This window comes from Sorex fumeus, unplaced genomic scaffold, assembly GCF_029834395.1.
Source record: "Sorex fumeus unplaced genomic scaffold, SorFum_2.1 ptg000003l, whole genome shotgun sequence".
Classification (NCBI taxonomy): Eukaryota; Metazoa; Chordata; class Mammalia; order Eulipotyphla; family Soricidae; genus Sorex; species Sorex fumeus.
Window position 1 is genome coordinate 46418587 of NW_026606060.1, and position 16085 is coordinate 46434671.

Consider the following 16085-nt stretch of genomic DNA (forward strand, 5'->3'; position numbering starts at 1 on the left):
TGATGCTAAAGGGTACACCTGGTGCAGGGATTGAACTGCCTCACATAATGATTTTATTATTATCAGTATTGGTAGGTTTATAAGCCTCAGGATTATTTTCTAGGTAAATAATGGTAAGGTTTATAGGAAAAAAATAATGACATTTTATACCAAGATTCACAAATAAGATAATGAAAAAGGCCTTCCCGTTGATCGTCGATTTGCTCGAGCAGGCCCAGTAACATCTCCTTTGGAGACTTTGTTGTTACTGTGTCTGGCATATCGAATACTCTCGGTAGCTTACTGGGCTCTCCAAGAGGGGTGGAGGAATCGAACTCGGGTCGGCCATGTTGGCTGCGTGCAAGGCAGACGCCCTACCCGCTGTGCTATCGCTCCAGCCACGAGAATGTATTTCTATTTGTTCAATACCAAGCATAATACCAGATAAATAAAATTCATTAAAAATATCCTTAGCCATGGTGGTGAAAAAAATTAACATTTTCCACAATTGCATTACTCTATATAGAAAATGAGTAATTTCACAGAAAGTTCATATATACCCATACATGTTCTCTGTTATATATATATATACATATATATATAAATATATATTCTCTTTACCTCCCCATGCAGCTGTTGAGTTTGTCAGTAGTAGTTATACCATATGCAAGGCCTGCATAACCTTTTTAGTTAAATGTTTTTGATGTACTTCTATTCAGTTAGCCTATCTCTTATTCTTAGAATGAGTCTTTGGGGAGTAAATGTTCTCCCAAGTAGCATTTGCGGAAAGAACAAGGTGCTGACAATGTCCCCCAATATACCCATGTTTTAACACTCCCCACCCCAAAGTAAAAATATCACTGGGACACTGATAGAGATAGTAATAGGGACACTGATAGTGGCAGACACAGGGAGAGAACAGAATAAATTATAAAATAGCAGCTTTTTAATATAAAGCATAGCTTAGGGCAGGAAAGAAATAATTATAGACAAGTACTTTATTTTCTAAGTCTAGACATATACATAGCATTGTAAAACTAGAAATACCTTAGGTCTTAAATGTTTCTCTATGCTTGATTTCCATTGCTGACAATGCTGACATAAACTTAAATTTCCATTACTCTCCCTCAACCCTTTAAGTTGGGTAGCTATGTGACCCAAACCCTTATAAGGCTATTCAATTAACCTTGTTGTTCAAAAACAGTAATGTATGCCACCAAGTAAAAGATCTCTGGAAATTCTGAAAGACCAAACTTTCAAATATCTCTGTACCTTTTAAGTCACAACTTTGTATAATTTTCATTGCCTTATGAAAATACGCTTAACTGACTTAGTATATTCATTGAGAATGTATTTCTTTCTTTTCTTTCTTTCTTTTTTTTTTTCTTTTTGTGTCATACCTGGCGATGCTCAGGCATTACTCCTGACTCTGTGCTCAGGAATTACTCCTAGTGGTCCTCGGGGGGACCATATGGGATTCTGGGAATCGAACCTGGGTCGGCCACATGCAAGGCAAACAGCCTACCTGCTGTACTATCGCTCCAGCCCCGAGAATGTATTTCTATTTGTTCAATACCAAGCATAATACCAGATAAAATTTGAGGATTAAACACTTCTAGTTAGTGATGCTGAACTTTTCTATAATCCTACCTGTACTAAGACTCCTCATTCTCTGCTCTATTGCTCCCCACAAGTAATTCTCACTGTCAAAAGTTCTCCTCTCACTTTACATAAAACAAGTTATTAGAGCCTCTTGGTTTCCCTAAACTAGTCATTAGTTACCGAGATTCAGGATATGAATTTCCTTGAAGAGCTTTGCTCTCAATCACAGTGACTACACATTCCCTTAGGAAAGAAAAACAAAACAAAATAAAAATATGGGTATTTATATAGAATTACTGAAACCAGATATTTTATAGATTGTCTTCTATATTTTTTCATATGACCTTTTAATCTTCAATTTTTCTTTGGTTTAGGGACATACATGGCGATGCTCAGGGATTACTCCTGGCTCTTCATGCAGGAATTTCTCCTGGCAGTGCTTGGGGACCATATGGGATGCCAGGGATTCACCTTATATTTAGACACCTTCCATTATTATCCGGGATGAATTGAAGTCTTGAGTATGAGAAACACTCAAAAATTTTGCAAGTCAGAAGAAGAAACCCTGTATTATTTTTCATTTTAAAAACAAATGACCCTACACAATCTTGGATGAGATTTTATCACCCAAGAGGGCACAAAAACTTTGATATCTGAGTCTACAACAGGTATAGATCATTTTTTTTAAATCCTCAATACATATCTGTATGGAATTAAGTGACTTGTAAAACTTCCTCAAGATTATGAACCTGCTCACAAAGTCATCATCAGGAACTTTAAATATTGTAAGTTTACTTTAAGGAAAACATAGGAGTCTGGTGTTAGATGCAGGGAAGAATACCTCGACCTCAAGGTCGAACACACTAACTCTAAAATCTATGATGCTTAAATTTGTTATAGGCAGGGGTTCTACTCTCTAGATGAAAGACAAATTAGTTGACAGTAAAAGTTGTAGTGAAAGAAAAACCCTTAGAGAGCCAGAATAGGCTTCTGTCTCAACTCAAGGCTGATAGATCATTGGCTTCAGTGGATTGGCAGTAACTTAGCCATCTGACAGTACTGCCTTGAAGTTGATGTAGCATCCTTCAGGCCTGGCTACCAGACTGAAAATGGATTTGTAGGAGGCTAGTACCCTAGTATAAGTGAGTGTATGACCATCCTTTAAGTGGAAACTCAACTGCTTGTATTTTGAGAGACACACAGTTTTTTTTTCCCCAAAAATCCTTACATCTGTGGTAACATTTAAAATTGAATTCTACTGAAATTCATTTTTCCCATGAGGGATTACTGCTAACACCAGTCAGGTGCAGAATTCACGCAGTATTCACATTTGTTCTTCTATGGATAGCAATATTGTTCAGAACATACAGATATTAAGTAATATCATTGTATAGAAAGCAACTGAAGAATGTTCATTCTGATTTATGGGAGGTTTAACCAACAACTGAAGTAGTTGTGTATGTTTGCATTCTCAGTGGAGAATGGGTATCTTGTTGCAACTATAAAAACAAGACAGTTTCATCTAGTTTCACTGCCACATAGACTAAGAACAAAATTCAGCAGATACTTTTATTCAGACTATGAATATCTTCTGAAATAAGTGAGGAGATGAAGATGAAAACTAAGAGTACTAGAAAGTATTTTAGGAGCCAAGAATTTATATACTTAATGTAATTTTATGATATAGTTCAGAAAAGATTACTTTAAAGAAATGTTTTTTTGTTTTGTTTTTTGGGGGCCTCATCCAGTGATCTCAGTGGTTACTCCTGACTGCACTAAGGAATAACTTCTGGCATGCTTGGGGAACCACATAGGATACCAGGGATCAAACCTAGCCAGCCATGTGAAAGGCAAGTGCCATACCCATTGTGCTATCTCTCCAACCCTAAATATATACTTTTAAAAGCAAGTATGAGTTGGTTAATAATCACCTACAACATCGATGGCTTATGATACCAGTAGTATAATATGCAGTACGTAAAGAGAGATTGAACTTTGGGGAAAGGTGATATAAATAGTAGAACAGAGTAGTTTTAAAAAATTTGTTTTTGGGTCATTCCTGGTGATACTCAGGGGTTACTCCTGGATCTGCACTCAGGAATCATTCCTGGTGGTGCTTGGGGGACCATATGGGAGGCGAGGGATTAAAGCTAGGTTAGCCGTACTCAAGATAAGCACTTTATTCACTGTACTATCTCTCTGGCATCAAGAACAGATAAAATTTGAATCAACATGAATTCATTTGCTTTATATTTCAGTTTATGAATCTTCACCCCGGTTGTTAGAACATAAAACTTCAGAATTCTCAAAAAGTTTAAATATCATTTTACTCATTTTCAAAAGATCCCCAAAAATGCTGACTAATATATATATAATCATTCTATTTCTTTTACTATTTTTCATTATTTAAGTCACAACAAATCAAAGAAAGTTCAATAAAATATATCAGTATCAAAATTATTTAAGTAGATTTTACCCTTGGGGTTAAATACACGGCAATATCTGTTGACTATTTTTTATAGAAAATCAATGCCAAGTATTTGAATAAAACAGACAACTTATGATTGTATATAAGCTCTGGAAATAAGATTTGATATTATTGCAGCCTAATTAACAGGAATTTATATACTATATATCCATTAAGTATGTCTTGTATATACAGAGTTAAGGATGAGAGAAAATGTGGTATAGACAGAAAGCTGAAAAAAGGCACACCTTCAAATACTTTACAGTGACTATGAGCAAAGATCAGAATGGTGGCCTCTACTATCCTGCATCTACGTTCTAAATTGACAAAACTTCCTAAAATGGAACTCCAGAAATTACTTGGAAGATTTTCTTTGATAGTGCAAAACACCCTAAGAGTTTTCCTAAGCCCTCACGTTAAACCTTCACAAGACAATGACAGTGGAGTCTGATTGAAACCAAGAGAGGCATGGATTTAAAATAAAAGCACACCTGTAAATCCCATATGTTACACCCAAACAACCATTACAAAGAAAGAAAAATATTGCCCACCTACAATAGAAATTTCACGGTCACGGTCATGGTCCTCCCGTTGTTCATCGATTTGCTCGAGCGGGCCCAGTAATGTCTCCATCATGAGACTTGTTGTTACTGTGTTTGGCATATTGAATACGCCACGGGTAGCTTGCCAGGCTCTGCCATGACAATAGAAATTTCATTTGTCAAAAAATGATTGGCTGAAGTGTCTTTAAGAGACCAACTTACATTGATGAGTTCAACCTCCCAGATTTTTTTCAACAGGTCCATCGATGTGTAGCCATTAATAAGAAAGGCTTTGGTGTAGTCACCTAGTTCAATGGAATCCAGCCACTCAGCAACAGAGGTGGGATGGTAGCCATCATGGCCAATGGGTCTCATCTGTAATTAAGAAAACCACATTAGGAGCCATTTAAACTATGTACTTAGTGCACCAACAACAGGATGTTTCTTGTCACTTGGAAGTTTACCTGAAGGATGCAACAGATCATTCTGGATATGGAATTAAGGAAAAGCAAAATACTTTGTGAACAGCTCTAAAACATTAATAATTTTCACACTGAATTAGTTTTTGAAATTGCACCCAGAAATTTACAATTTACTCCATACTTGAGAAAACTAAGCATGTCTAGCTCCTGCTATAGACATTATTAGCATTCTGTTGGACAGAATTTAAAATGATGTTAGTCAAGCAGTATCAAATTTAATTCTGAAGACAGAAGGTACTGCACTCTCCAAATGTATATGCTAATTCGCATATGTGTAATATCAAAGCATGTGAAAATACTGCATGACTCAAACATTCAAAGCAATACATACTTAGCAAGACATGTATTGGAGGTACTGCAAACATGCTGGAGAACCATACTGCAGTGTTAAACCAGAAAAGAAGGGGAAGACACTTTGGGGGTGTTTCTAGACCATGTGCTCTGCATAGACTCTACAGTATGTTAGACATGGATTAGGGAACTTGCTGGCAGACATGTTCCTATTTTTTGTCAGCTATATTTGGAGAATTATGTTTTTTTTTTAAGGAGAACAAAGAAGTGTGACAGTAACATAATGCTTCTGAGTTTAAATTGGAGTGTGAAAGAAACCTAAGCAAATGAAACTTCTGGGTTTAAAATTTTGTAGGAGCTAGAGGATTGATCAAGGAACTGGAATGCACATTTTACATTCAGGATGTCCAGGTGTGACCCCCTCCACCCCAATTTCACACTGTCCTCAGAGTACCACCGAGTACACCTCCTATGTACCAATCCAGGAATAGCTCCTGACTGAAACTTGCTGTGGCCTCCAAACAAAACAAAAGTAATAATAAAATTCAATGCAAAATAAAATAAAAATAGATGTGGGTTAATCTAGTCCTTCAGCTTTTATTTGAAACTTTAGTTGAATGCCGTTCTTGGTTTTGGAATTAACTCAGATGTAAGTTTTGTAATACTATGCATGACACATCACCAATCTCTGATTTCAGGTTTTTTTTTTTTTTTGACGCAGACACATCCGGTGGTACTTGGGAGTGGTACTCAAGGAACATGCAGTGCTGGCGATCAAATCTAGACCTTCCACATGCAGAGCACGCATTCAGCCTCTTGAGCTAGCTCTCTGGGCTCCTCTGACCTCAGCATTAAGGTCAGCAGGTATCCAGCTCTGACCTCCCTTCCCTCATTGGGTGTGATCCTTCCGTGCAGTGTAGGAAGGGAACTGTAAATCTGGGGAAAATACAACATGAATTTTTCTCTTCAGATTCAAGGAGATAAGTATTAATGGAAATCTATATGATTCATGAGCAGAGGAAAGATTAGTCTAGCTACCGGGGATTCAGATTTTAATCTTAAACAAGTTAGGCTTTCTGTCACTACAAAGTATTCTCATTTTTGATATTCTACTTTATGTTTAGTTACTTTTAAAATGTTTCCCTCTTTTCTGTTTTTCACTCTCTAAGCTATTTTTCATTTTCCTCTTTTTCTAAAAAAAAATTAGGATTTTACTGGTTTACCACCGACTTTTAGGAGTATGGCTTCACATAGTTATACTTACCCTTTTAAAAGTTACTTGTATTAAAATATGAACTGCATCAGACTTTTTCATTTTGCTTTTGCATTGATTTACTGTAGTTACACATTAAATGTTTATTCACTGAATTTTAACCAGTTTATTATTGCAAAGTGGCTACAAATGTACCACACCTATAAAGGTGGCCATAACACAAGGTTTGCAAAATGAAGCTTATTGGCAGTCTTATCGAATAGTATATAACACACGTGTACTATTGGAGAACAGGGACCAGATCAGAGGTACAAAGAAAGGTAAAGTATCTTCATATTCTATGAGACCTACGAAAGTATAGGGAGCTTGACATATTTTCCAGGACTTAGTAAAAGTAACTGATATTCTGCTACCCTGACCAATCACACTAGTCATAGGAAACTTGCTATCCCTTGCTGTCCCACTGGCCTAAGGAAATAACTGGAGAAAAGGAAAGAGAAAGAGACACATGCTAGTTAAACAGCCTCAACTGATGTGTTGCATTCAAGAAGTTGCCCATGCTAGCATTGGATACTGGAATCAAATTTAGGACATTTCAATGAATCAAGTTGGGGTGGTGTCACATGATCTGTACCAGAGAACTGTGCTATAAGCACCCCCTTACCCATAGGTCACCCCAAACACTCATAAACATCACTCCTCTGAGAGCAAGCAGTGCCCATGGTTACACCCAACTAGTTGAAGGTCAATGTTAGAACTCGGAAAGAAGTTTGCCTTTATTCTAATCCTCCCTTTCTCTCCCAGTGCCAGGGAATTTAAAAACCAGAAAGAATTTTTTGATTTAAAAATCAGGAAAAAAATCGTGAATAAACATTCAATAACGAATCAATGTCAAAGCAAAACGCAAAAGTGCCTGAGAGGAAGACTTAAACTAGGGACCCCAAGGGCAGAAGAAACTAAACTGGAGGTTTCACTAATTTGGAACTGAATTTTCAATACTTTACAAAACTGGCAGGCTATCAAACATCTTTAAAATAATATTAAAATATAACAAATAGAAAACAATGTTAGAAAAAGAAAGCAGTCCTATCAGTAGCTCTCTGAATGCATGCTGCTCAGGAACCTGAATATTTTTGTGAGGTTGGATCCCCTGGACCAACCTTAAAATAAGCAGGAGGGAAATGTTTTGTGGGAGATTGAAACATGGAAGCAGATAGAGAGCTAGGGGGAAAAAGATCTTGGACTCTCCATGCTGATGTCTATAGGGGGAGCCTTCCATAATCATTTCACCAGTGTCCATTCTGACAACTGGTGTGGATGAGAGCAAAGCCATCAGAGTCTCTCCTTCATGATAGTTTTCATTATTAATTAAAAAATATGTGAACAGATGACCAATAATGTACTAAGAGGCTGCCTACCTGAAGAGAAAAAGCCATTAGAGCCAAATAAAGTTACAAAATTCATTTGACATGTACTTAATGATATGCAGAATGGTTACTGTGTTGCACAATAATTTCTTTCAAAGCAATTCTCCCATCTGTTCCTTTATTTCTCTTCCTACTGCCATTACCCTGTTCAGGCTCTTGTGGTTACAAAAATGAAAGCAATGTCTTTCCATTTGGCCTTCCTTCCACCTTTGGTCCAACTTTTTCTGCTACTTAGTTTTACTGAAAGCCAGGCTGTTAAGAATGCAAGCACCAAAATTTGTAGTGATTCCCTCTTGACAAACACCCATTGGCCTCTGCCAGCATTCTCAGACAATTGAGTATAGATACGAACATATCTTTTCAACCTAATCTCCCATTCTCCCTGATAGACCCTAATATTTTAATGCCAAGATAGGACCGAGAAGATCAGCCAAAGAACTCCACATCAGGACCCATGGGCTAGAATGGAACGAACAGGGTGAGAGACTATCTGAGTTTGTCATATCGACCAAGACCATCCACGGTAACTCACAGTTCCAGAAGACCAAATCTAAATGTTGGACATGGGAGTCTCCCTGTGGACGGTTCCACAATGAAATTAACCACATCATATTCAATCAACAGTTTTGCTAACCAATGTTGCTGTTGTCCCAAAATTCCAAACTGGATTGGACCACCATCTCCTTCGTGCAAAATTCTACTTCAGAGAGCAGGGAGAAAGGGCTGCAAAGTTTAAGAAGAGAACTCCCAGAATGACCACCAACTGGGAGCTCTTTGGCAGTATAGTGGCAACATGGGAAGATGCCATGTCATTGACAACATTGACAAAGAATACGATCGACTGGTTCAGCACCTCCATGATTGTGTGAGGAATGCTGACAGAGAGAGATAGCCACAAAAAGATGCCTGTCTTCGAAAACTCTTGAGCTCATTTGCCAACGTGGCTTGGGGCAAGCCTCAGGCAACCACAAGCAAACATCTGAGCTCGCAAAGCAGTGCAGAGAAGCGATAAAGGAAGACCTTAAAAAGAAAAGAGCAGCAGTCCTGGCCGATGTGGCAGAAGCTGGGAAAAGCATTCGGAATGCCCACCTGTCCTTTGCCAACTACAAGACCAAGATGGCTACCCTCCAACGTCCTGATGGATCTGTCACATCTTCCAGAAGGGAAATGCAGAAGATTATCCATGATTTCTACTCTGATTTCTTTGATAGTCAAGTCCACCTGCCCACAAACCAAATTCTGCACTATGCATATGTTGTTCCCAACGTTCTCCCTTCTAAAATCTGACACGCCATTTTGTTGGTAAAGAAGCGAACAGCATTTGGCCCAGACAAGGTCAGATCCGAACACCTGAAGAACCTGCCGTCAGTTTTCATCAATACACTAGCTCAGCTCTTCACACAGTACCTGTCTGAATGCAAGGTTCCATCCCAATGTAAAACCTTCAGGACTGTATTACTGTACAAGAAGGCAGACATCCACGACATTGGCAACTATTGCCCGATCTGCCTGTTGTCTGTCGTCTACAAGCTGTTCACTTGGGTCATCCTGAATAGGATTAGTAGAACACTAAATGAAGGACAATCATGTGAGCAAGCTAGATTCCAAAAAGGACAACCACGTGAGGAAACTAGATTCCGAAAAAGATTCAGCACGATCTACCATATTCACACGATAACCAAGCTCATTGGGGTTTCTTGGGAGTTCAAGATGCCTCTCTGTCTAATGTTCTTCGATTTAAAGAAGGCTTTTGATTCTGTTGAGACTGAAGCGGTCATCGAAGCCCTAGCCAAACAGGGTGTTCAAACTCAATACATCAGGATCTTTCGTGATCTGTATTACAAATTCACTACCAGGATCTCACCATTCTACAAGGAAGTGATCATCTATGTCAAGAGAAGGGTTCAGCAGGGTGATACAATTTCACCAAAACTCTTTAGTGCCACCCTCGAGAACGTCATGCAAAGACTGAATGGGAAGGAATGGGAGTAAAGATAGATGGTCAGCAACTACACCACGTCTGCTTCGCTGACAAAATCGTTCTAATAACACCAAATCTTAGCCAAGTGGCACAAACACTGACCAACTTCGACCGTGAGTGTGGAAAGATTGGACTACAGCTGAATCTCACAAAGACAATGTTTATGAGAAATGATCTCGTTCCTGATGTTCCACTTGCTCTCAATGGAATGAACATCTCCAAATGCAACAGTTATGTGTACCTAGGTGAGAAGTCAACATGATGAATGACCTGGCACCTGAGTTGCACAGGAGGAAGAGAGTGGCTTGGAATGCCTTCAAAAGCATTGAAGAAATAGCTAAGAGGATGAAGAATCTCCAGTTCTGGGAACATTTCTTTGATTCCACTGTTCTTCCTGCATTAACATATGCCTCAGAGACCTGGGCCCTATGAAAACAGGATGATAATGCTATTCAGGTCTCCCAAAGAGGAATCAAAAGAGTGATGCTTGGAGTATCATGCTTCACTGAAGTGAGAGAAGGATTCCGGAGTTCCAACCAGCATTGACGATCGAGAATCAGGAACAGTGTCTTGTTTGTCAAGGTGTCGAAAATCAGATGGGCTGGACACATAATGCAATTTCTAGATGACCACTGGACTAGAGCCATTACCAACTGGATTCCATGGGATGTCAAAAGATCGCATGGTCGCTCTAAGAGATGGTCACTTCTCTTCGTCAAGATTCCAAACAATTGGTTTGAGGCTCTTTGTGTTCCTAGAATGAGCAGACGCCATTGGGCTACACTAGCATGCTACAGAGACAAATGGAGACGTTACTGGTGCCCACTCAAGCAAATCAATGAGTAATGGGATGTCAAGTGATCAAGAGCCTAATAGACATAACTGATTCAAACAGTATGTCAAATTGCTAGCTGTTACATAATGGACTATGTAAGGCACATTCCTATCATTGCTAAAATCATTTCCCATGCTTGGCATAGTTTCATCTCTATTTCTAGAATGCTTCTTCTTGAGCACTAAGACTCACATTTTCCAACTATGTGTAAGAGAACTCACCTACCTATGTGTATTATTAGCTATTACCATCATAGGCTCATAAACTGGTCTTCGCTTCAAACTTTCCATTTTAGTTAATGGGGAAAATAGCATCACATTGCTCTCATAAATGCTTAGGAATCATCTCACATTGTCCTGTTTTACCATCATTTCTAATTAGGCCAATGAGTCCTATAAATTTGATTTGCCAAATGTCTCTCAATTGACTCTCCAGTTCCCAAAATGAACTTTGGAATCTAATGATAATATTGCTCTCCAGGATTAGAAGATATGGGGTAAGTAAATTAACAATTACAATACTTTAAAATAATTTTTTATTTTTTGAGGATTTATTTTTCATGAGTTAGAACAGTAAGAATTCTCCATTTTACACTTGCAGCACATTACACCAATCCCTCCATCATCACTATACCATGAACATAAAAGCTCTTCACTATTGCTTTTCTTCCTACCCCACTATAAAAAATTGCCTTGTACTTATTTTAAAGTGCATAAAATTTTCAGTTATTTGGTTGCTAATCATTTCAACTTCAATTAAAACTCTTCTTTGTTATCTTATCCCTCTCTTCTCTAGTTCCCTTCCTTTCCCCATCTCGTTTTAGGATGGGTTTAATATCTGGTAGCTTGTTTATATTCCCCCTTTCCCTGAGCTGCTGGTTATGGATCAGAAATAGATTTAAGGGGCTGGAGAGATAGCACAGTGGGTAAGAAACTTGCTTTGTATTAAACTGACTCAGGCTGGTTTTATCTCCAGCATCTCATTTGGTCTTTGAACCAGGAGTAACCTCTGAGCATCACTAGGTATGTTCTAAAATACAAACAAACAAACAAACAAACAAACAAAAGCTGGAAATAAATCAAATAAGGCAACTCAAGTTCATCAAATTGCTGTTCCTAATTCTTAGCTCTCTCCCTGCATTAAAGTCTTGCTTCTGAGTTCTTTGGCAAAGGATCTTTATTGTACCACTCTGTAACTGGAGTTGCTTCCCAAACCCACCAGTGTTGGCCATGTACTTTGCTTGGCCAATGGAACGTGATAGTGTGATGGTTTATAGAGGAAGTGTCTGTGCTTCTCTGATCTATTTGTGCTTTCGTGATCTGGCACTTGTCACAAGAATAACACATGCTGAGTAACTGCACAACTTCTGGTCCTAGAAAAAAGATGAAGACTTGTGGAACAAGCCTAAATGGAACCAAATGCTTGGTTTCTACCTTAGCTCAGTGGGGATGAGGCAGGACAGCTGAACTGCAGCTGGACCACATGCCTGTGAGTCAGCAGAATGGACATGCATCTTGTTGCTTATAAGTCACAAAATATTTGACATATAGGAAAAAATCTAAAGGGTTGCTATTTCAAAATTAAAGTGTATTAGTCAGGGTGTTAATATGAAACAAGCTCTTCAGAGAAATAAAACAAATAGGTGTGAGAAGAGGCAGGCTGGGAGTGAGGAGGGTGGAGGTATTGAAATGTATACCTGAAACCCTATCATTAGCAGTATTATGAATTATGGTGCCAAAAAATTAAAAAATTAAAATAAAACCAATAGCATGTATGCACACATACACGTCTACATACACATGCACATGTGTACATACACATGTACACACAAGTCTAATATCTACAGGAAAGGCTGGAAACCCAAGAGGAATTGGTTGTAGCTCAAACCCACAGGTAATCTGGGGATAGAATTTGTTCATCTTCTTTGATGATCTTCAGTATTTTTCTCTTAAGTCTTGCAACAAATTGGATAGATCCTTCTACCTTATCCAGAAACACCAGCTTTACTCAAACTACTAATAGCACTGTAGCCCTGTAGCACTGTCGTCCCATTGTTCATTGATTAACTCCAGCGGGCACCAGTAACCAGATTGTTTTGAGATGTCACTGTTAGATGAAAATATAGACCTTTGCAGTGACATCTCAAAACAATCTGGGTATCGGGTTTATTTGCCACGTTGACAAATAAACAACCAATAATCTTTGATAGGAGAGTCCTTTAGTAAATACTTCTATGTGACACTGAGAAGACCAAGTTAGCCTCCACATTCTTCCCAAGCTACCATTTGTCATTTAGGACACAACTATGTACCATATCCTTATTAACCCTATGGGTATGATTTCTGCTTGTATGATAATGCTCTGCATATCTAGTATACCAAACAATCCAATACCTTTGCCCATGCCATTCTCTCTGCCAGGAATGCTATTTCCTCGTGGTATTATATCCCTTCTTAAAAGGTGGCTGTTTCCATATTACCTCCTAGCTGAAGTCTTTTCTAATGTTACCCTCACTCCCATGTCAAAATGAGTCACACCTCCTGCTCCATTTCTACATGATCTGCAGATAATTCTATTATAGCAGGTTAAGGCCTACTCTCTCTAGTGTCAGGGATGTGAGTATCTTAGGCCCTTGGTAGCACTATAGCACTGTCCTCCCATTGTTCAACAATTTGTTCAAGTGGGCCCAGTAATGTCTCCATTGTGAAACTTGTTGTTACTGTGTTAGGCATATTGAATATGTCACGGGTAGCTTGTCAGGCTGTGCCGTGCGGGTGAGATACTCTTGGCAGCTTGCCGGGCTCTCTGAGAGGGGTAGAGGAATCAAACTCTGGTTGGCCATGTTGGTGGCATGCAAGGCAAATGCCCTACCCCCTGTGCTATTGCTCCAGCCCAGGTCCTTGGTAAAGAAAACAAAATTGTGGCTGTTGCTGGAGTCCCTCTCACATAGCACTCATGTGGTATTCTGAATGTTGACTAAATTAAGTGATTTAATGAACACATGAAGATGAAACCACTAATTGTAGTACATGGCATCCAGTTCTTGGGGCTTGTATTTTGTAGTAAGTATTAAAATGAAGGTTGCTTTGACAGTATATCAATAGCATTTATAACTGCTTCTCTGTGTATCTATGTTGGTTTGGGGACCATATCCAACAGTACTTAGGGTTTACTTCTGGCTCTGTGCTCAGGGACCATTCCTGGTACTACATACAAAGCAAGTGCCTTATTCTCTTCATTATCTCTCTGGCTTACTCTTATAACTTTAAAAACAAGGGATTAATATGGGTTGATATGGTGTATTTGGTGTATTAAAGAGCATGGTGGACTTTGCTTATGTAGCTCAATGTGGGTGAGTGGTTTGGTTGTTATTTATTTACTTGGTCTCCCCATCAGTGTTCAGGAGGTTGACAGCACCTTCCAGTGACACTTGGAAAATTGGGCTGAAAGGTTCAAAGCCAGGACAGGGCATATAGCTCTGCTTAGGCCCAGAGACACTTGGAGCCACCATGGTTATACCTGGCAGTGCTAAGAGGTACATGCAGTGCTGAAGAGCAAACCTGTGGTTTGTACTTTGCTGTCATGCACCCATAAACTCTAAACATCTCTCTACCTATCCCAGGGGTCTGAAATCACTATGAACTCTCAGTTAATTGATAGACAGTGAATTATATGGCCTATTACCTAACTGTGACTATATAAAAGTTACTTTTCCTTTCCTAGCTTCAATGATCTCATCAATGAAGGGAGACAGTTGGGTCAAGGAGTACAAAGTACCTTTATAATGCTGAAATATTACAAACCCATAATTTGGAAACTAATATCAAATGAATTGTCAGATTCATTTATTCAGGAATGGAAAAAACTAAACCTAAAGATAAAGCTTAAAGAATAAAGGAAGACCACAAACCAAGCCATTTAAACTACCGTCAGTTGGTAGACACACACTTTGATCAGAAAATCCACAAGGAGCGTTTTTACCACTTCTTTTTTTCAAATCAGCAGTGATGCAACTTTTTCCAACAGAACAGCTGGCAGGACAGGGAAATAGAGAAAGTGACAGCAGGGGTCCTGCCAGGTTGGCAGCAGGGCAGAGCATGCATGGGTCGCGGGCACACGCTGCCATCTGAGAGGCGAGTGTGGGCGGCTGGTGGGCAGACATCTCCTGCTGACTCCAAGGCAACAGGATTCCACCAGAAAATCTGAGCCCAAAGTCTGGTGAGAACCAAACTGGACCTAAATTGAAGCTAGTCATGAAGGTAACTGTAATCTTGGGAAGGTGTAGATATAGTGATGGTATTTGATCAAACTCCCTCAGTGCTGTTCTTGGTGTTCCCTTACTGTGCTCAAATGGGCCTTTCCCGTGGGAGTCTGTTAAGCAAGCCTAGTGCCAGAAAAGCACTCTAGTCATTCACATTGAGGCAACACAGTTCACAGAGGACTGAGCTAAAACAGTGAATTTTGGAGTTCTGGATGTCTGGGGGCAACAGTTCAGTGATGGGGCACCTGGAGAGCCCAGACTCTAAATTTACATAATCTAACAGAAGCAACCCATATTTTAAATATCTACAGAGGAGAGGAAGAAGGAATATCTACTTCTTTTTCTTTTGAGGTAGTGGACTCGAATGCCATACTCAGGACAGGAATCCTTGGGGTCCCATCAATGATTGATTCTCAGCCAACCAGGTTGGAATTTCAATGACAAAGCCTGCAACTGTGATGCTGCTCATGCCTTGTAGTCCCATGGATTATCTGGGTCACCCCAATGGTTTAAGGGCCCCCCAAGGCTGCACTTGGCAATGCTTGGGCACATGTCATCCCAGGGACAAAACCTGGGTTAGGAGCATTCTAGACATATGTCCTAACCATTATTCTATCTCCTACCTCCAACAAAGGCTTTCTTTGCTTTGAAATGAAATGTTTGGAAGTCAGTAATCTAGAAAAGTTTTGATACATTACTTTATAAATTTCCTCTTAGTGTGGCATAATTTTTGATCTAGAATGGGTCTATCACATATATAGAAATGGACAGGTGTGTATTGTTTGTCATTCTTTCTCTCTGCTTCAACTTTGCTTTGTTTAGCCAAGAATCAAGCCTTATTAAAATGGTGGAGTCACTAGTAGGAAGTTAAGGCAAGGGGATGGCAATAATAATAGGAAAAACAAATTAAAAGAGGCAAATGATATTATAGCACATTTGGGATTAAAACTTAAAACTCATCCTCGGGGTTGGAGAGATAGCACGGTGGGTAGGGTGTTTGCCTTG

At 39.2% G+C, this 16085-nt stretch overlaps 1 protein-coding gene across 12 annotated transcripts in view; it reads right to left on the bottom strand.

Annotated features, from left to right (window-relative positions):
• The window catches only part of ANKS1B (ankyrin repeat and sterile alpha motif domain containing 1B), a 1250258-nt gene that overhangs the window by 310711 nt on the left and 923462 nt on the right, over positions 1 to 16085 (bottom strand). For all 12 annotated transcript variants that reach the window (XM_056114313.1, XM_056114308.1, XM_056114302.1 and 9 more), the window contains one exon: positions 4813 to 4965. In XM_056114313.1, the coding sequence (XP_055970288.1) occupies positions 4813 to 4965 (153 nt within the window). The remainder of the gene's footprint in view (positions 1 to 4812; positions 4966 to 16085) is intronic.